The sequence below is a fragment of the Pseudopipra pipra genome, chromosome 2 (assembly GCF_036250125.1).
Source record: "Pseudopipra pipra isolate bDixPip1 chromosome 2, bDixPip1.hap1, whole genome shotgun sequence".
Classification (NCBI taxonomy): domain Eukaryota; kingdom Metazoa; phylum Chordata; class Aves; order Passeriformes; family Pipridae; genus Pseudopipra; species Pseudopipra pipra.
The window spans coordinates 38,552,671-38,575,008 of record NC_087550.1 but is presented as its reverse complement, the minus strand read 5'-3'; the positions used below and the strand labels follow the sequence as shown (position 1 = coordinate 38,575,008).

At 45.8% G+C, this 22,338-nt stretch overlaps 1 protein-coding gene across 1 annotated transcript in view; it reads right to left on the bottom strand.

Annotated features, from left to right (window-relative positions):
• AMOTL1 (angiomotin like 1) overlaps positions 1–22,338 on the bottom strand; it is a 59,137-nt gene that overhangs the window by 10,953 nt on the left and 25,846 nt on the right. The window contains exons 4-8 of the mRNA XM_064645101.1: positions 18,232–18,508; positions 13,871–14,015; positions 12,717–12,806; positions 6,270–6,415; positions 802–951 (exon numbers count right to left, since the gene is read on the bottom strand). Coding sequence (XP_064501171.1) covers positions 802–951; positions 6,270–6,415; positions 12,717–12,806; positions 13,871–14,015; positions 18,232–18,508 — 808 coding nt within the window. The remainder of the gene's footprint in view (positions 1–801; positions 952–6,269; positions 6,416–12,716; positions 12,807–13,870; positions 14,016–18,231; positions 18,509–22,338) is intronic.

The following is a 22,338-nucleotide window of genomic DNA, read 5'->3' as shown; positions in this document are numbered from 1 at the left end:
CTCTAAGGACACAGGGCTGCCAAAAACCAAGGGGGCACACAGAGAAATGCAAATCTACACTTATAGCCCGTTCTGGACTGGACTGATAAATAAATTTATTGTCTGAAGATTATACCATTTGCCTCCAGATCTGTCATGGACTGAGGTTTCTGTGAACCACATACATCAAGCTTTGCACAGAACAAACATGGCCCAAGGTCCTGCTCCTACCAAATCCCACATCATCCCACCTTGCTTTTTCAATGAAAGACCAGCCAAAATCTGTGGGCTAAATCTCACACCCACGTGTACTGCACCTTTCCTCTCCTTCTTCTGTGGGGAGCTGATTTTGCACAATATGTCATTGCTGGAGAGAAACCTGGAAGGATGTTTTCCCTATGCAAGGGTAGAGCCCTGCCTGCCCTTGGGCAGGGGAACCAGGACCTCTCAGCCCTGCAGCAGGTAGGGCTCAGCCGTGTCCAGGAGCCCCACAGCAGAGCTGCCCCATCCTCTGCTGAAGATCAGGAGTAAGAATCATAGAGTGGTTGGGGTTGGAAGGGACCTTCAAAGATCTTCTAAATCCAGTCCCTTCATCATGGGCAGGCAAAACTTCACGAGACCAAGTGTCTCAAAGCCCCATGCAACATGATCTTGAACACTTTGATCCACAACTCCATCCAAAGGAATGGTTTGGGAGGAAAGCCCAACAACCTGAACCCAAAAGCAAGGTGGCAGCTAGCAGGCCTGCAAGTGACCATCCCTCTTTAAAACCAACATCGAAGGCCCTGTGCTGGGGTACTGCACAGACCACCCTGTCCTCACCTGCTGCATCCTCAGTGAGTCCAGCTCCCGCTCCAGGCGTGTGCGCAGCCGCCGCTCCATCTGCTCCCTCTTCTCACAGGCTGCCTGCAGCTGTGTCAGCGCCTGCTGCAGCTTTTCCACCTTCTCCACATAGGCCTGTTTCCTGCGCAGCTGTGGGGTACAGGGGGTCAGCAGTGCTGGAGGGCCCTGCACTCCCACCCTGGGCTGCTGGGACCCCTGTGCACTTGCAGGCACGCACTGGGCTCAAGCCATTTGCTTCTGAGAGTTTCCCTAGGGGAAGCATGGTGCCTCTTTGATGAATGGGGAATATGCACAGCAGGCATTGCTGGGGCAGTGCTACCCCTTTAGGAGGGAATGCTGCCCAGACGTTTCAACCACTGGGAATCTGTTAACCATGAACCCCCCTGGCCATTTGTAAGCAAGAGATATCACATTGGTGGATACTCTTTGGGCAAACACAGAGGTTGGACCCAGTTAAGAGAAATCCTGGTGGGTTTAACTGACTGGTGACACTTGGCACATTGCCTGCATCTGAACAGAGAGGGTTTTTTTTTTCAGTTCTGCATATTTGTTCAACACATGTGGAACAAACAGAGTGCCAGCAGTCAGAAGTGCTCCATCTGCTCTACCCTGCTCACAGTCTTGTCCATACTGATCTGTAGATGTCCTGGCAGCTGAAGCTGGGCCCTTGTTACATATATAATGCAATTACTGAAGGAGTAAACATGACACAAGGATTTTCCAATATAGGGTTTTACAGCCAGAGATTGCTCAAGAAGCATACCCCAAAAGAGGTATGAATTTCTCTTCTGCCACCCTAAATCCATCCATGTCACAGGTGAAGTGAAATACAGGCTTGTTCACAGCCAAAGCAAAGCTTGGCCTAAACAAACCTCACCAGGCAGAGCCAACAACTGGTAGTGTGACCTCTCTAGCTCTGTTGCAATCCAGGCTAATGCTTACAGCTCCCTGGGCGTTCCATGAAAATTAATGAGATTATAATCCCCCCTAGTCTCTGGCAGCAGCACGAAGACTGCATTCCTCAGGAGCTCATGACTTGGCAAGAGAGACACAGCAGTGGCTTCTTGCTGAATGTGCAATTTTGGCAGTAGGAAGGTGTTTGTGTCGCCTCCCAGCTGCACCAGCAGGGATTGGAGGGCGGTAGGGAGCTCCTCAGTGTCCCTCATCTGCTCTCCCATGTCCTGCCAGAAGCTGCAGGGTCCATCTGTATCACAGCAGCCACAATTTGGCTTTGGAGCAGCCCTCTGAGCCCCAGGGTTCACACAGTCGCACACGAGTGCACCTCTGCCCATGTGGGTGAAGTGATGCTCATGTGTCCTCTGCTTTCGAAAACAATTTTGTAGGAGATAGGCAACAAGACAGTTCTCACATTCATAAATTTACAGGGAGATTTTTGAGCCAGTTCTTGACTTTTCTATCCTGCATGTAGATTTATAAGCAAAACAATCACCCATGCATTAAAAAAATTAAGTACAAAATGTTGCTTTTTGAATTAATGGGTTGTCAGTGAAATGTGTATCCATAAGGAAGGAGGGACTACAATCAGAGATATGTGATACTAAGCTCTAACACCTCACAGACACAGACTCCAACAAAAAAAAGCTGGATGGCACCTGGAGAGGTACCAGTCCATCTTCCTGCTGCAAGGCAGGATCAACTGTACCTAAAACCTGGCACATGTCTATACAATCAGTTTACAAAACCCCCCAGGGGTAGGGACTCCACAACCTATCCCGCCAGAAAACTTTTACCCTAATGCCTAATCTGGATTTCTCTTATCCAATTTAAGCAAATTACTTCTTGTTCTGTTTCCAAACTGTGATCTGCTAGAGCGAGAAGCATTTAATTAAACAATTTGCTTATTCACAAGGTCAGCAAACTTGCCTGAACAGTGCCCTTGTCCCAGGGATTAGAAAAATCAAGATGAAGAAGAGCTAAGGCTAAAAAGGGATGATCCAAGCAAATAAATCTGAGTAAAGATGAGTAGGTCTTGGAAAAATATCTACACTAGAAATGTGACTCCAGTTTGAGCAATAGAATTCTATAGTACGAGATTTGAGTGAAAGACTCTTACAGAGATGGAGAACCCACTATCACCTAAGTAGGTTGTTTCAGTGTTCATTACTCTAACTCTTTATTTCAAGCCTGATTTGCTCAGCTGAAGCCCCCAAACACTGCATCTCATTATTTCTTTTTATGTAGTTATATAGCAAAGTTTAATCTGTCTGGGCCGGCCCCGGAAGGCTACAAAGATGATTAAGGGACTGGAGCATCTCTCTTACAAGAAATAGCTGAGGGAGCTGGAGCTGTTCAGCCTCAAGAAGAGACGACTGCGGGTGGACCTCACCAATGTCTATAAGTATCTGAAGAGAGGGGGTCACGAGGATGGAGCCAGGCTCTTCTTGGTTCCAAGCCATAGGAGAAGAGGCAGTAGGCAGAAACTGATGCACAGGAAGTTCCAGCTGAATACGAGAAGAACGTCTTTACTGTCAGGGTCACTGGGCAGATTGCCCAGAGCAATTGGAGCAGATTGCCCAGAGAGGCTGTGGATTCTCCTCACTGGAGATACTTAAGAACCTTCTGGAGGAAATCCTGTGCCATGCATTCTATGATGACCCTGCTTGTGCAGGGAAGTTGGACCAGATGACCTTCTGTGGTCCCTTTTAACCTTATCCATTCTGTGATTCATGCTCATGTGCATGGACTGGAGCTCAACCACCTCTTCACTTTAATTGTTCACAGCAAAGAACAGTTTCTGGGCCCCAGATAAATTCTACAGCTGTTTTCTGAACCCTCTCCAATTATCCAGTCTTCTATCCAAAGCATGGACCAAAAAACACAGTTCCACCAGCAGTCTCCTAAATGACATGTGGCGTTAATGCCACCTACATATTTTTTAATTAAATCCTTCTACTAGTGGGCACTCAGGATAATGCAGATGTACACAGTACACTGTCTTATCTTAATTCAACTTAGTAGCTACTGCTTATTTCTCAAGGCTTGATCTAAAAAGCTGTTAAACTTAATTACATTCTGGTGATAGAAGAAATCTGTGTGGATTTACCAAGCAGTGCATGAGCTAGAGCTCTGTTAACAATAAGTCATTGGATTTGAGTGATATTGTGTTTCCTTCAATATATTCCCAATTATAGTAAAAATCCCTGGTTTAACTTGAAGGTTTAACACTACAGCTATATCTGCTGCATGTGTCAAATTATGACCCAGAAACACTGGATACTGTTGAAAAGTTGCTCTGATTTAGAGATGAAACAGGGTAAAAACAAGGGAAAGGGAGCACAGGCACTTGGGCACATGCCAGCAGCCTCAGATTAACTGCACTTCACCCAAGCTGCCTGATACTGCCTTGAACAATTAAAACATGGCAACTGGGCTAAAATTCATTTGGACTCCCCTTAGAATGAAAAAAACAATTAAAAACTATCAGGTCAACATGGGTTTGTCCAGGCTGAGGGCTCTGTCAGACAAACTCTGGCAAATACTGTTGCGTCACTTTCATATCTGTCACCTCTAAGATCTATCATGTCCCAGGCAGGAGGTTACCCCCTCTGTAACACCTACAGTGCCCCAGGCAGGAAGTTACCACCTCCATAACATCTGCCACGCCCTGGCAGGAGGTTAGGAGCTCTCTAGAGGGGAAGCTTTAATCTCTCTTCCGCTCCGCCAGTCCACAATCCAGGATCCAGCAGAGGTACATTTATGTTGGATGACTAGCCTAAAACCCGGCTACTGCCAAGCTCTCAGAGACAGAGCCCTAAGGCTGCAAACATATTTACTACAACCCAGCAGGCACGAGGTAGATTCTTGCACCACCTGCATGGGAATCGGCATTTATGCTTCTGCCTTCACTAGTGTGTACTCAGCAAGTCAATGTTACCTCCCAACATGACACTGACAGTCTATGGAGCAGACAGGAGCTAAATGTATTTCTTCCCATCCTCTGCATGATGTCATGGCTGTAGGAGCATGTGTTGCCACCTAAAACATTCCGTTATTCAGACATTTTGTAATGAAATGCAAATAGAAAACCTCGAGTTGCCTTTAAGCCAAACAGTGTCAAGTGAATCATGTACAGATTAAAGGTATGCTGCCTCCTGCAGCTGCCCCAAAGGGACTGCCCCAAATACACCAGGGCAGTGAGCAGGCTTTAATCTAACTAACAAAGGAGCAGTTAAATTTAATGTGATCCTCTTCTTGCTGCTGAGTGTATCCACTGGAGGAAAAGGAGTTTTTAAAGTGTTTCTAAATAGGAAGTCAGAATGGTCTAATGATCAGGTACAAAAAGACAATGCCTTCAGGACTTACATATAGTACCATAAATCTTCCAGACTCAAATTAACCATTAGTTAGCCTAACAGGAGGTCTGTCTGCTGGATACCCTGATAGGAAACATTCAAATATCACTGAGGTCAATTCACCCCTTATCTTTCCAAGACAAACAACAGCACCTAAGTTACTTGCACGAGTTTGAGAAAAGCTTTCCCTTCTCCTCACAAGACCCCTTGCATCCATGCACTCAGCAGGATCCCGTGGATTCCCCTTCTGGCCAACCCTGGGGAGGGTGCAGGTGGAAAATGAGGCTCTAAAGCGGAACAGACCTGCCCAAGATTGTGCCAACAGCTTGTGCCAAAACCTGAACCCCTATCAAATCTGCAAGGGTAGAGGTTCACCACTGACCTTTCCCTCACCAGTGACCTGCCCACTCAGATGGTAAAGATTATGTTTCTTTTATTTCCCATAAAACAGTCTCCCTCTTTGTTGGTCCCGTTGACAGACATTTTAGAGCCAAAAAGGCCTGCTTTGACAGTCTTGCCTGGTCTGCTAGAATGCATAGACTTTGAACTAGGTACTAAATCCATACCTCCTGACTGAAGGTCCTTAAGGAATACAATAAATTGAGATATGGTATGATAGGTTCTCTTCAGCTCTCAAATAAAACCTCTAGCTCTCTGTACCTCTAAATCCTGGTCAGTCTGCCCTCAGCCAGATCTTTTAAGATGTAAAGTTACCAAGCCCCGTACTGCTGTGCTGCTGTGCACATCTCAAAAGCCTCCTGGTATTCTTTGGAGAGAAATGGGATGCACCAATATCACATGTCTGTATCACAGTCCCAGGTCAGTTTTTTAATTAGCTTTTTCTGTTAAGTTGTACCATTACCTCAGCCATCAATTAACTAAATGAGTTTGGTCTTGCTCCTGGTTACATGTTGAAGGCTCTGCTCTGGAACCGTCTATGGTTGTGGTCTCCTTTGCTTGCTTGTTTGTCTCAGTATTGTATAACTATGCATTTTCTCTATAAGAGCGCCAATTCAAGCGAAACAGGAAGACCTACCACACTGTGGCTAGAAGAGAATCAGGACTTGGATGGAGAAAGGCCTAATTGCAAGCCACATCTATCCTCAGAGCACAGAAATGTTGTCCATGCCTCACCTCCTCTTCCAGTTTGATGACCTTGGCTTGAGCATTGTTTAGGGCCTGGTCAAGGATTTCAATGTGCCTCCGCTGGTCCTCATTGGCAGAACGCACAGCTGCCAGCTCCATCTCCAACTTTTCCTTCTCCTTCAAGTGCTCTTTGTCTGAAAGAAAGACAAGAACAAGAGCCACTCCATAAGGACAGCTCACAGGCCCAAGATCACATACCAGAGGTAAGCTGCCACCTTCCTAGAAAAGCAAAAATTATGTGAAGCAGCAGCGAGTAGGGCCATTACAACACAAAGCTGAGACACAGCAGGCAAGGAGCTTCTACTGCCAGGGCTTGGCCCCTCAGTGCCCAGCCCTACATGACAACCAGCAGCAGAGACGAGTGGCAGCTTGGGCTGCATCTGCACTAGCAGAGCTTGTGGACGTGAGCACTGCCTCACAGCTTTCCATTCTGCTGAACTGCTAACACGTTGCCCAGCAAATTCTGGCTTGCACCAACTACTCCTTTCCCATACAACACCCAAGCCCTGCCTGAGAACAGCCTACATCAAGGGCTGCTTGTAGCTGTCAGCTTGGATGCTGCTGCCCTTCTGCAACGGGCAAGAAACCTCAGACCCATGGACGTGGGTTGTGCTGTGCCTGGTCCTTTTTATTTGCAAAGACAGAGATCACGACATACAGAAAATGTGGAAAAGCCAAATAATAAACAGCAATCTGTGCTGGACAGCCTGAAAATGTAAAGAGGGGAAAGCAATAAGGAAGAGTAAGATAGAAGGCATCTGTACAGGCTTTCTCTAGGCATGCAGAGAAATGGAGGCTGTGGGAGACATTTCAGCTCCACAGGGGCCCGGGGTAACTTTCCAGATCAGCATGACCTAAGGATCCAGTGATCAGTGCTCCTCTCCTACTAAACACCTTAACACATCACAAGCAAGACTTGTGCCGAAAAATCATCCCTTTTTTGGGTAAGATTTAAAACTATGTTAAAAAAACACAACTGGCTAAATTCAGTCAGCTTTGCTCACATCGTTTTCTTCAGCAACAAACTGCAGGCCCACCACTGACTTCGCTGGCAAGTTGCCTGGGGAAATGCTTGGCTCCATCTGCTTCTGCCCTGACAGTGCTGAGAAGCCATTTCAGGGAACATGAGTGTCACAGGCCAATCACTGGATCCCCCATGTCAGAACACAAACAGTTAATAACTGGAGCAAGCAGGAGATCAAGGTTTCATTCAGGGAAATATGAGATTTCAAAATCTGACCTTCATTCTTAATGACAACAAAAATAGAGCACTTGGAAAGCTTCCAGGAACGAAAATTTCCTCCAAAAATTAATTTGGCATCAATTAAACATTGTTTTGATTTTTGACTTTTAAAACACAGCATTACAGAATTTATTATTTTTTAACTGAAATGAAAAGTTTCTCCTAAAACACTGAAATGTGGAAAATCTGCCCTAAACATCTAGCCTATCCCACCCAAATGTGACCACTCAAGCTGGAAGCCCCAAGCAGGGTCAGAAAACGTCACATGGCCAAACCCAGTCAATTTCAGACCTGAACTACCCCCAGCAAGGCCACATTCTTCCTTAATGTCAGGTGGGATGAGAAGAGATTTAATTTCCACACCATCAGAAGGTGTCTGTAGCAAAGGCAGATGTATATGAGCTGAGCCATGTGGAACAAGGCAAAAGCCACCCAGCCATCTTCCCATTTATCCTTAAAGGAGGAATTCAGCACCTCATAACAAGAAACCCTGGCAGCAACACCGGCATGCTGGTCACTGCAGAGCCCACAAGCAAAGCCCAGTGAGTGCTGCACACACCACGTCACTGACTGCCACCACGGGCTGTCTTGGTAAGACGTGGCCTTGATCTTCCCTTGTTGGAAAGGAATTTTATATATATGCAGACCTCTTCCTTCAATGTAAATACATTTACTTCAATTGGATTGACCAGAAGAAACATTATTATCTATTGTGCAAAAGTGTACATGTGGGCAAATTAACCAGGAGCTAATGTGAGGGTGAGGAAGCTGGAAGATGAATGCTATTTCAGCCCTATGGCACTTCACCATCTCGTGCTGGGATCACACGTGCTCTGCTCCAGATCTGAAACCCATATTTCATATTACAAATGGGGATAACACATAGCAAAACAGGACTTGGGATCTTCACTTTCACTTCCTTTCAGGGAACTTGAAGCACTCAGCCTGCCCTGCTGCATTATGCTTTCTATCCCCCCAAAGGAGGAAAATAATGCTGTACACAAAATAACCACCACTAGAAAGTTGGCAAGAAAAATTTCCTGAACAGCTCCCAACACTTCTCCATGTCAGCTTCAGCCTGCAAAATGCTAGGGGTACATTTTATAAATGCATTACTTGCATTAATTTTTAGTGAAGAAGGAACTTGGCTGAACATACCTTAGGTTCTCTTCAATGCATACAAGGTATCCTTAAAGTCTAAAAATACTGGTTTACTGCACTACCCTTGCATACACCATTTTAACTAAAGGGCTCCAGTTAATAACTGTTTCTATATTCTAGTAGGTCACTGCCACATCCCATTACAGAACAGTTCCCAAGTGGCTTCTCTGCTGCAGTTCACAGTTGTAATCTCACAGTTTTCCACCCACTGCCTCTGCCTGTTGTACCTCCACACACTGTGGACATCTATGTTCTGGCTGCGTAGAAGAAAGGAGATTAAGCAAGAAGCCTGCTTCAGTGCTTCTCAAGTAGGCTTTCTGAGTTGTCAAGCTGGGTAGGTACACCAAAAGTAGATAAGTCTTGACCCTGCTTTGTAGCAGAAACATTAGATAAAAAGATACACTCAATCTGTGTCATCTCTTCCCTATACTCAGATGTGAACTCCAGCTTATTACACATTATATCCGAATATCAACTTATTTGACCAATTTAATGACCATCTCAATACATCCCAAGCTGCCTTTCTCCTTGCTGTGATGTTGCAGAGTGGTAATATGGACATACTTTAAAGACAGTCCTTGTTCATACAAAATGACCACTGTTGGCAGCAGAAAATATATCAAGTTATGGCAGCCAGAGAGTAATTGGGCTGCAGGAGATTTGCTGAAAACAAGACTGGCTTCCATACCACATCCCTTGTGGCACTTCCAATAATTTCTCTTATGCAGGTTTGCATTTTCCAATGGTGGCTCTTCACTTAAGAGTTGCTAATTCCACAGATGCTTTCTGGTGACCGTGCCATTCCTCAGTGAAACCTGAGGGATTTATTTAGCCTTTTGTCAGCCTTGCAACTCCTGACTAGCGCCAGGTCACCAGGTCCAGACATTGAGGTTTCCCTCCAGAGGAGCACCAAAGCCACTGTCTGCCAATCTGTCCACCTGTCCCTCTGCCCAAGCCTCACTCAGCTCTCTGTAGCTGTGGTTTGAAGCTGACTATGCCAGGACAAGGGAGGCCTGGAGCAGCAACACAGATTATTTCCTGATTATTTCCTTTCTTAATACCAAATGGCACTTAGTCTGTCCAAAACCCCACTTCAAAAAACATCTGTTGTGGGCATTTTCTTTGGCTGGATACATTCAATGGGAATATTTATTTGCCTAGGATATTTGAGACAGAGATAGATGCACAAGTTCATAGCACATGAACTGAACATTCCCATGGAGCATGAGGCTCTATCAACACACTGCCAAAACTATCCATGCACCCCCACTAACGGGTGAAGAGCCATGTGGATGGGCATAGACCTCAATCTGTCTCAGACACCCGAAAAAACAGATCCCTGCTCCCAGAGTCCAGAAATCCCACAAAACCACACAGAATTCTCAGATTTCACCAAAACATATTTTCCCATGATATGCTATATCATAAGCTTTCTCTCTGCCCTATACCCTTGAAACCATCTTCAATCTTCCTGTCCCTCCCTTCCCACAGAATCTCTCAGGCTCCTCCCTCCAGTCTCTTCTCTTGTCTGTATTGGCATATATTCCTTCATCAGTTGTTGCTTCATGTCTTTCCTTAAAACAAACTTTTTCCTTGACAAAACATCACATAATTATCAGGAAACTAATATGGTGTGAGTTCTCTCCTACCCAGATACAACAGTAGCATTTCTCTTAGGCACAAATGCCTAGCACTGAATACTTCCAGGCATGTGGCCTGGCTTCACCTATTACTATTATAAAGAATAAGATTTTTTTGTGTCACCTCCAGTCTCCATCTCAGAGCTCGCAACTGCTCTGCACTGTTGCATTGCTAATCGAGAGCTCTGTGAGGAACTGAGAAATGATCCTTGCACATCCTGCTTTGCCAGACTTGTTTTTCAGGGATTTTTTCCTATTACTGGATTTTTACCACATAAAACTTTGTTTTCAGCATTACCAACCTCAAGAATTTTATCTTTCCTTCTTCAATTCATCATGAGAGTGGCTTAAAAATTATAACTTTTAGGAACCTGTCAATGTTGGAGTTTTCTTGTATAACTTGGGTTATACATAGGGACTAGAAATACGCTTTTGCTTCCTAATGAAAATTAAGATTTGCATTTACATACCTGTCTTAATAAGGTGTGACCCTTAGGAAAAAAACAAAAAAAATCAGTTTCATGACAAATTTTTTTCTCTTCTTCTAAAAATGGCTATTTTAATCTCAGTAGACAAGTGTACACATGGCAGACAAAATTCAGTTTTCCAACTCTCCGTTTTCTGCCTGTGTATCCCATTAAAAGATATGAGGAGAGTACAAACTGTGCTTGTGAAAACTCCCATCTTGGCAGTGAGGTGCAACCCAACCTCAGTCATGGTCTGCCCCTGGGGAAGACTCACAATCACTCACAATCATCAGCATATAAATGTAGTCAGCAAGAGGACTTCAAGCAAAACCTTTTAGGGACTCTCAGAAAGGTGTTTTAGGCAGACACCCTGGTATCAAGGTCATTTCTGTGAGAGTCCCAGCAGCCCACAGAACACAACTGAAGAGAACTTGCTTTACACATGCCCATTTTTCTATTCTCGGAAGCACTCTGCATTGCATTGCTAACATTTAGCTCTCTGGCCTAGCCAGGAGACACTCCAAGCATCCAGACTGTCTTATGTGATAGGATCTGGAGAGCTATATTTGTTTGTAAGCTGTGAATTGACTGCAGTAATACGCTGAGTGCACAGCGCAAAGTTTCACTGCTATTTATTTACCAGCAGAAGCACAGAGCATGTTTATGTACTGGAAAGTAACTCCAATTGAGTCCATCTTGGAGATTTAACTCCCCCCTGTAGCCAACAGTATATAGCAACACTACCAGGCTGTCTCTATAAGAAGAGAGAAGATCCCAGTCTCCAATTTCCACTGTGTAGCTTATCCCATTTGAACTCTTCCCAAGGATGACAAGACTTACACAACAATGCTACTTCCTTAACAGATCATCCCCTTGGATTCACAGCAGTATCTACACATCCTTATGCCATCTGCTAATATGGCAAAGCTAACATGTCATGGAAAAGATCACCAGATTCTCTTCTGGTTTGTGCACACATGAACTAAATGATCAGCTGTGCTGGCATCATTGCTGCCAGTGGGAGCCAGGAGAAGGCTCTCCAACACTTGGAGCAGCTGATGGACATTGAAAGGCTGGTGGTGAAGCATTTTGACTAGTATCAAACACTGTACTGCTAATGGAGATGGATGTTCTGCACTGCAGTAGCGGTTCATCTTCCAAGGAAGCTCTTGGTGTGATAAATAAAACAGGTTTAGTTGTATGCAGCATTGAGCTTCAACAGATTTAAGCTCACAAGATACTGCACAGCTCTCAGGTGATCAAGCACTTCTGGATGTGTGCTAAAGATGGTCAGGATACAAAAGAAGTCACACACTGCCACACAGCATCCAGCTGCTTGGGTTTTGGGTTGGATGATCTCACACACATCAGTGCATGGCACGGAAATCTGCAGCACTGTGCCCAGTCATTATGGAAGCCTAAAATTTGTTGGGAACAGATGCTTTCATAGCAGTAGAAGCTGTAAAGCCTTTGTCTCTTCAGTCCTTTGTGAAAGGTATGGTCCAGCTCTGCTCCTTCTCCTGCTGGTTAAACCATGGCACTGATAACTAGTCAGCAGAGGTTGCTCTGGGCTTTTCCCAGCCAAGAGAAGAATTTCGCTTCTCCTAGAAGCAAGCATCTCTAGAGATGACCCTGCAAGCAACACTTCACAATTTCAGATAAATATTTCTCAAAAGTAAGCTAAGTTGTGTTACCATTAACTCACACTGCTTCGTTCTGATGCTCAGAGAGAAAAAAACCCCTACCTACATAATCCAGTCTGCAGCTGAAATAAGAGTATGTGATGAATTAGCTAAGTAAAACCAAGCCACAAGCACAATAACAATTAATAGCTAAGTATTTACCTCCACTTCACCATGTGTATGCTTATAAATACACACATATACATATATGCACCTTCCAAACAGATAGGCACAGTACTCACTCTGAGTGGCATAAAGGCCCTCTGTTGCCTTATCCTCATGCCCATCAAAGTCTCTGCTGGCTAGCTGCCTATTGGCTGTCTCCAGTCGTTCTGCAAAAAACAGGAAATACTTTAAGTATAAATATATGTATATAAAATTGTAGGCCAACCAAGAAAATAAGACGCGTGCCAGCAGAGCAGTATAAATAGACTCTCTGAAGGAGGACATTAAAATGGAGGCTGACACATACATAAAAGATGAAGCCTTTGACCTCTTCCATGAAGCTGTGTCGTTCAGATTTACAGAAACTGGGGGAAAAGCCTCTGCCATTCACAGCAGACATGTCCAGGCAGTTCATCTCTCACACTGTCCAAAATGCAACAAAGCATCTGCAATCTGAATTAACCAGCTTTGCAAGGGGATGGGTGCTTTCCTGCAGTGAAGAGCTGCCCCTGGTGCCTCCTGAGGGAAGGCAGCCCCCACCCCATTAATGCCAATCCTTGGGGATGCCCACAGGAAAGGAGGAGTTTTTTGCAGCCAGGGATAGTTTCCTGGGAAGTTTCCAGGGAAGATCCTGCCTTCAGATTCTTCTCTTCTCCAAAAAGACCATGTGACCCATCTTGCACCATAGCAAAAAGGTAAGTTAGTTTGCAGAAGGCATCTCACTGCATGAGCAGGTACCAAAGTACCCCATCAGGAACCTGGATTGGCAATAACCATCCAACATCCACCTCCTTCCTCAAAAAGATACACCCTCAATATTATGTTTTTAATACAAAAAAGAGATGGCCTTTGATACTCGCTACTGGTCTGGGAAGGCACTGAACTTGGAGATTTATGGGTAGCACACCACTGTTCTACATTGCAATTTGCTCTTCAGCTCATTAGATCTGGACACGACATTGTGACTGGTGGCCTTGCTCTTAAACCCATATTTGCAAGTGCTGAACACAAAGGCACCATCAGGAACTGACTCTCATATTTTGCCAGGCTTTTTTGCCACTAGGGGGGTGACAGCAGTTTTGTCTTATGACAAGGGGCAGGGCCTTATTTCTCATTACATTTATCTAAATAGTGCGTGAAGTCACTGTTTTAAAGCCTGCTGCTCTGGAGCTAGTAAGTGAAACACCATGTCAACCAGAGGAAAAAAAACACACAAGCAACTGTAACGTACCACGGAGATCCCTGTTGAAGTCATGAAGTCTCCTAATTTCTCCTTCAAGTTTGTTTCTCATTGCTTTGTCCAGAGACTCCCTTTTAGTGGTGGTCTTGACCAAGCCCTCGTAAGCTTCTGAAATCCTCTGAATCTCTATTTCAAACTGAAAAGAGAGAGAGGTCCTGTTAAAGCCCTGCAGGATTGTGTTCTGCCCCAAGGTTTGTCCAGTGTGTTTCAATGAGACGTGGGGGTACAGGCCAAGTGTCACACCAGGCACCAACTCTACAAATGACCCATTTCCCTGGCAGAGGATAGTGTGAAGCCCCAACGACGCTGGAGGCTCCTGCAGTAGGGACCCCTGCAAATGGCCTGAGGGGCAGCTCACCATGCCACAACACCCCATTGGACTTGATGGAACTGTTTGGTTGCTTTTCCTCTATGACTGAGGTGGCTGCTTTAATGCCATCCAAGAGGAAAAACAAAGGAAATGGTGTATTTGTGTGGGCTGTATGCTCTCTGAGAAAGGGTTGTAGGAGGCAACATTTATTATTCTGCCAGGTCCCTGATACAAAACTTATCTCTAAGCTGTGTATGCCACCAGAAGATGCTAAGCTCAGCTGTGACCTCATATCAATTTTAAACTATTGTGGTCCATTTCTTTCCATCCTTGACTGAAGACTGCATTATACAAGAAGAAACTCTCTATAACAGACTGAACCAATTGTTTTGGTTTTTCAGTCTTCTTAACTTCATCTCCTCTAAATCTGACAAACTGCAGGCAGAGTATGCAGAGGAAGCCCTTAGCAGTGAACTTGCATCTTAAGACCTGAGCCAAAAAGGCTGACAGGAGATTAGTCCTGGGCAGAGTTTTGCTGTCCAGCTTAATCCATTCAACTAATTTTTTTAATAAGATAATGTCATGTTAAGTGATACAGCTTTGGTAAAATCTTTGCTGCAGGAATGATCAACATTGATGTGGGAATCTGCTCCTGCATGCCTGGCCCTTGTGTTTGTGGAGAAAAGCTTGATAATGTGCACAGGCTGGAAACCACAAGATATATATAGCCTCCCACATACCTTTCTAAATCTGGCACTTTTTTGGCCTCTTGAATCACAGCTGGGACAGATTTGTGATTTCTGAAGCCAGGGTGCGAGCTCATCTCCACTTGCTGTGGTGTTAGGTCCCTCTCATTAAGCTTTAGGTGTGATTTGCCAGGGATGCTGCAGCTGTCACCCCACTGTCTGCGTTGGAACCTGCAGCCAGACTCCAGAAGCTTGGACTTGCACTTTGCATGATGCTGGGGCCACTCTGCCTGGATACGGCCCATGGGCAGGCAGCACCTCCAAACAACACACCAAGGAGAGCCTGGCAGAGCCACAATGGTGAAACCAGGTTATCTTCCCCAATTTCTACTTTCAGCTCACTCATGAGCACAAAAGCTGAAGCAAGTGGGAAGGTTCAAACTGGACATGAGAAAGCATTTCTTTACTGAGAGGGTGGTCAAACCCTGGAACAAGCTTCCTAGAGAGACAGGTGATGCCCCAAGCCTGTCAGAGTTTACAAGGCATTTGAACAGTGCCCTTAACAACATGCTTTAACTTGGCTTGCCCTGATTTGGTCAGGCAGTTGGACTAGATGACCATTGTAGGTTTCTTCCAACTGAAATAGTCTATTCTGGCCTATGACTATGATCTACAATTAAAAGCCTATCTCATGTGAATTTTCCATAATCAAAGCACTTTCCCAAATTGTTAACTACATGATCCCAATCAGACATCATGCTCAGCTGGGTGCCCTGACACTCATCAATTCCCATGCCTCCACTCTCCAAGGTGAGCCACTACATGCAGGAAAAGATGCCTGCTCCCGAGAGCTCCTACCACAGCAAAGCAGACTTGCCAGCACAGCAGTGGGTTTCCGCAGCCCAGCAGTCTGACCCAACACTGCTGGTTACCACAAGGGCTCTGCTTGGCCCTCTATATGCTGTTATTTCCCAAAACACATCACCATGCAAGTCTCCTGCAGCCACAAAGGCAAAAACTTACTGTACGAAAAGAAAGAACCTCCGTCAGCACTGAATAAAATTAAAGGAGAGCAGAACAACAGCCACAAATTGTGTCGGTGTTTCTCAACAGTCTGGGATTTCCTTCTTCTTTTATGGAGAAAAAAACAGTTCAGCCTCTTCTCTGCCTGGTAGCTCCTGGGGCGGACCCACTCAAACAACCCACACACATGGCATGGGGAAGAGCCAGCCCAGCCTGGCAATTAAACTTCAGCAAGATAACACCTCTCAGAAAAGGGAAAATAATACTTTGCTTTTGAAAAAAAAAAAGCTCAAAATGAAATGTGCACAACTCCTCTTCCAACTCCTTTTACGTAAGAAAACCAGGCAACTTGTCAAACAGCACAAGGATCAATCACCACCTTGTACCTCTCTGCAAAAAAGTCTGTTCACACACAACTGAGAATATAACAAGCCTCAGGGCTGATCTGCTCGTCCAAATGCCCAGGGAGCCCTACAAGTCAAGTTGATTTTCTCTAATTTCTTCTATTCTGTTATGAATAAAAGTGATAGGAGGGTGGTCCTACCTAGAATAAAACTGTTATGCACAGACAAACAAGAATTACTCCTCCTGACCCTTCACCTTCCAACAAGAGGGAAGAGTTTTCACACCCAAGGTACGTAATTTAACTCAATCACATTTTCAGAGGTGATGTTCAGCTGAAACTGTGGGAACAGAGGAGCACGTGCCCTGTCCTTGTGTTCAAACACAGAAAAAACAGCATAGGAGGGATACCATGCGTTAAGGATTTGGTTTCCTGAAGAAAGAATGCACTTGAGTATGTGTTTCACTTTAATATTTCGCTTACATTCCCCCAGAGTCAATGGGACTCAAGCCATGCTCTGTTGACTGGAGTGAGACTTCAGCCCGTGCTTGAATACCTTTCTGTTGGTGTCTGATGCAATCGCCTTGCAGTGCATCCAAGATAAAGAGAGAGTTATTTCCAAGAGTGAAAAAGAAAATTGGAATATTTATAGGGCATTGCACTCAAATACCTTTTACTGAACAACGCAGCTTTTGTAAAATTAATAGCTGGAATATTTCTTTTTGCCCGCAAAGGCCACAGGGAAGTTAGCATTAAAGTCTTTGCAGATGTCTTCACAAATAGTTAATGTTGCTGCAAAAATTTTTCAGCTAAGTTTAGGAAAGTCTGTGAATAAACCCAACTCATCTTGTTGCAGAGGAGAAGGCAGAAAAGACAGCAGCTACAAAACAAATGGTCTTTTTTCTAACCCGTTTGACCAGATTGTCACAGATTTTTTCCCCAAGCTGAGGGTGGGACATGGTCTCTCAGAGATGCCTCTTCCCCTGTGAAGGGTGTCTCCAAGAACACCCTGATCTGCACACCATAGAAAAAAATTGAGCTCCTATTTAGATTCCTAAATTCATTGAGAAAAGACCTGCAGCCTAAGCTCCTTGGTGTATAAGTGGTGGGAAAATAGAAATAAAGTAGCAGTGTAGGATCCTAAATAAATTATTTGGTCTGAACCCTTGGGACCCAAAGCCAGCAGACCTGGGGAGCATCTCTGCTTTGCCTTTAGTGAGTCTCAGTTTTAAGCAACTTCTACTTTTTTGATTTGACTCTTCATCTTCTCACCCCAGGCAGTGCTCAAGATATTGCCCTTTTCCACTGAACAAACCTGCATGCATACAGAAAAGAGGGTGCAGGATCTCTTAAAAAAGGGGTTTTGAGCAAAATCTTTACCAAGTGTTCTTTCAGGTAAGGGGGCAGTGCTTTTAAAACCAGCATGTTCAAAGATGGATGTCTAACATCAGTTCTTAAAGACCCACCCAAAGAGCAGTAAGCGAAAGCCTCTAAGACAACGCAGTTAATGCATTTCCAAATAACGAGCAAGCCCATTGATGGCTGCTACACTTCCAAAGGGCGTAGAGGACCACACAAGCTTATTGTGGTGGACAAGACTACTTGGGACTGATGTGCATGTGCTCTTGAAATGGTCCTCTCTTGCAGCTCTAACACCTGTGCAGACAGTGCAGGACCCAGCTGCAACAGGAGCAGACTCTGCCTGTGGGAGACCTCCAGGAAAAGCTTCAGTGAGACCAGCATGGAAGGATGGAAGGGAAAATACCCAGTTGAGAGATATCTGATGAGTTGCCCTGTTTTGCCCTAAAGTCAGGGAAGCCCATAAGCCACAGGATTACAGTTCTGGGAGACCACCATGGAGAGGCAACGGTTATAGATGGCCACTGGTGCATTCCCATTGCAGTGACACAACTATGAAGAACACCTTGGGGAACCCAAAGACATCAAGATGGTTGTTCTGCCCAGGCCCCATCCCCACCTCTCCACGTACCTTCTGCAGCTTGTCTGCCTTCTCATAGTAGCCCTCCAGCTCCTGACGCAGCACGTGGTTCTCCTCGGAGAGCATCTCTACCATCTGCTGTGCCCGCTCCACTATGGCAAAGGCATCAGGTGTCAGCTGCTGGCCCGGCAGTGTCGGAGTCTGGGCAGCAGCAGGGGCCGGCAGCGGGGGCAAGGAGCCCGGGAGCAGAGGGCCTGCAGTGGCCTGTGAGGACATGGGGCTGTGCTGCTGGGCTGGCGGCGGCGGAAAGGGTGGCTGGCATTGTCGGCTGCGGGAAAGCACACACGGACGAGGTGTTAGAGCCGCGCGCCCTCGAAATGCGTGCAGCAGCTTTCACCTAATGATTGCACAGTTTATTAATAGTGTTGTAACTGTGTGGTCATGATTACGGTCTTCAGCCATTCCTAAATACCAACAATCACAGCAGGGACTGGGTAAATTGTCTCCTCGCCTGCCCTTGACAGTGACGTACACATCTGGCATGAACAAAGGAAGCACTGACTCTAAAACAGCATTTTTGCCTAGGTGCACAGCTAATACTTCAGCAGCAGCCAGCCTCTTCCTGCCTCCCCTTGCCACAAACGACACTGCTGAGAAGCAGAAGCCGGCAGGCTTGAAGGAAACACATGGGATGCATTACTCACCCTTCAAACACCACTCCCTGCCAGGAGCAAGCCCAGCTGATTGGCCAAGCTTCGAGGTAAAAGGAAGTGATGTGAGTGACACAGCGTCCCTGAGTGGCTTTAGTAAGTGGCAAAGGGAAGGGCTGGTGGGGAGCTGCTGGAGCCACAACTCTGGTCAATCACGGTGAGCCACAAAACCCGTCTTCCAGTGGGAGACCTCATTGTGTCACTCCCTGACTAAGAGCATCCATCACTCACCAGGCTCATATCAGAGAAGAATAAGAAGTGAGCTGGTGGCAGATCTGCTTGTGACCAAGGATTGCTGATGGGGGAGGGCTCTTTAATCCACCAGAGTCACAATTTGCAATGTCTGGGGCATAACCTAGGAGGATCTCTTAGCAGTGAGGGTAACCCCGCAGCTGGTGGCCAGGTGGAATGGGAGTCACTCCCTTCTGTCCCACATGCCAGCTGTGTAAGCTCAAGAAGGGAGATGACCCCTATTTCAAAAGAAGAAAATTTAGGCAGGGCACAGCTCAAAGCTTGTCTGCTCGAGCAGACATCTCCATCCATTGCACAGGCAGTCTCGGAGTCTCGGCCAGGGTAAGCAGTCCCACGCAGAATCTCACTGTGCACAGGCTGAGCCACTCCTCAGCCCAGAGGCCAAAGCTGTGAAATTTCTACACTGCACTGGTTTAAGAGACTCAGCCCAGACCATGTGGGCCATCGGTGTCAGAGTCCAGTTTGGTTAGAAAATATGCTGCTGGACCCCACCTGAAGTCTGCAATCAAACACATTCTGGAACTTGTATTTTAGCTTAACCACAAGCTATTAGGCTGTAGATATCATTAACTTTATTTCTGTACCCTACACAAAGCACAAGACGTACTGAACAGATGTATTTACCCCACCTGGCCTCAAAGATCCATGAATGCTATTTCTTTGACAGACAATTTTGTGCTATATTAATACATAGTAATTATGGTTACTTGTCTTCAGCACCTATACAGCTTCTTGAAACAGGGCTTTCAAAACCTCTCAGTAACCCACCACTACCTTCAACTGCAGTAGAACAAGCTAAAAAGTGAAGGCAATTTTAAAGTCCTTCCCTAAAAGTGAATAGCGCTGCTTGTCTCCACCAATCCACACAATGGCAAAGAAAGCCAGCAATTTAGTCTTATCTTCTGTCCAAACTAGAGTGAAAGCAAATGAGGCTCTGCAGGCTCCCAGACACAACACACACACAGCCCCATGCTCCCATCCCAGCTTTGCCCAATGCATCACCTGTGGCACTGAAAGGTATTGAAATGGAGTAAAGAGCGTACATATGCACACTGCTAACCTGCCCAGAAGCACAGAGCAGTGCCCTTAGGAAGAAGATTCCATCCAAGCTTCCTGCAGCCAGCATTGAGGAAGCCTGTGCTAAGCTCACTCTGGCCTTGGGATGGCTTTTACTTGCACAGCATAGACATTCCCTAAGGCTGTGTCTCTCCGGGTAAATTAAATATCCATGGAGGTAGCTCAAGAGCACAGGAGAGGCCATTCCCCCTGGGCACCTCCCAGGGCCAGAAGGGTTTGCTCTCAGCCCCAGGAATACCAGTTCTCCAGCAGAGGTGCAGGCTAATAACCAAGGAGCTACATGTCTACTAAAAGTGGATAAAACTTTCACCAAGACAGGAAGTCAAGGAGGTGCTGTATGACACTTCACAACAAAACACATAGGAATTCATAGAATCACAAAATGGTCTGGGTTGGAAGGCATCTTTAAAAATCGTCTAGTCCAACACCCCTGCCATAGGCTGGGGCACCTTCCACTACAACAGGTTGTTCTAAGCCCTATCCAACCTGGCACTGGACACTTCCCATGCTGGGGCATCCACAATTTCCCTGGGCAAACCGTTCCTGTGCCTCATTACCCTCAGCATAAAAAATTTCTTCCTTTTATCTAATGCAAATCTACCCTCTTTCAGTTTAGAACCATTGCCCTTTACCCTGTCACTACAGGCCTTGGTAGAAAGTCTCTCTCCAGCTTTCTTATAAGCCCCCTCTAAGTATTGGAAAGCTGTAGTAAGATCTCCCTGGAGCCTTCTCTTCTCCAGGCTGAACAACCCAACTCTCAGTCTGTCTTCATAGGAGAGGTGCTCCAGCCCTCTGATCATCTCTCTGGCCTCCTCTGGACCTGCTCCCATGGGTCCATCTTATACTGGGGACTCCAGAGCTGGACGCAGTACTCCAGGTGTGGTCCCACGAGAGCAGAGTAGAGGGGGAGAGTGGTCTCCTTCCAGTTACTAGCCATACCATGACACAACTGGCTCTCTGGGCTGCAAGTGCACATTCCTGGCTCCTGTCTAATTTTTCATCCCCAAGTCCTCTGTAGGGCTGCTCTTTATCCCCTTGTTCCCTAGTCTACTGATGATGTGTTTTCCCTGCCCCAGATGGAGTTCCTTGCACTTGGCCTTGTTGAACTTCACGAGGTTCGCACAGGTCCACTTCTGAAGCCTCTCCTGGTCCCTCTGGATGGCATCTCTTCCCTCTAGCAATTCAACCGGCTGCAAAAGGCCTTCCCCTTCAAGGCCGTAGTCTCAAGGTACCCCCAGAGCCTCCAGCTTAATCCACCAGCAATGGATTAAGATACTGCTCCCTGCTCATCTCCTTTTGAAGTGTACTGCCTCTCCAGCCTTATCACTTCTGCCTGCTGCTGAGACCTTGCAGCAGGATGCCCTGGGGGTCACACAGACCTGGAAGGCCTGTTTTACCTTCCTTAGACCAAAATCATGTCTCCTGGCAGTGCTTGGAGACCTGAGGCCATGGGAGCCAGTAAGCCCATGCAGCCTTGTGCCAACCTTCTCTGCAAATCACTAGGACAGCCCACCATAGCTCTCACACCATCCCCACAGTACCCCTTTCCTTCTGATGCTCCAGCATATGAAACATGGCAAGGGACATCATGGCTAGCGTAGGACTTCCATATTTTTTTGCTCAAAAATCTGAACAGTAAATGACATCACGAGTGAGGGATGTCACTCACAACGCGAAAGATGCTCCACAAGCTAATGTGAATACAACCAAGCACGCAGCACCTCCTCAACGCTGCTGACAGCCAGTCTGCACTCACGTGTTTTACCATAGCAATTAATCCAGATCAGCATGAGTTTGTTTGTCTTTACCAAAAAAAAAGGACACAATTGATTTCAAGCAAGAAAAAGCTTGGCTGTTACACCCTACTAAGACACAGATTTGCTGCAGGTAAATATTTGCTCACTTCTTTATGGGAATAGCGGATACCAATAGAATTGAATTGAACTCTGAATCTAAAACAGTAGAGATATCAATTTTTCTCTTTCATTATGAAGCAGAGCAATCTTTGTTCATCGATACACCCTTTAGACCCTTGCAGGAGCTCTTCACACGGCACTTTTGGGAAATCTCAACCTTTCATCAATTTAACATTTTTTCATCACTTTAGTCTGTCTAGCTT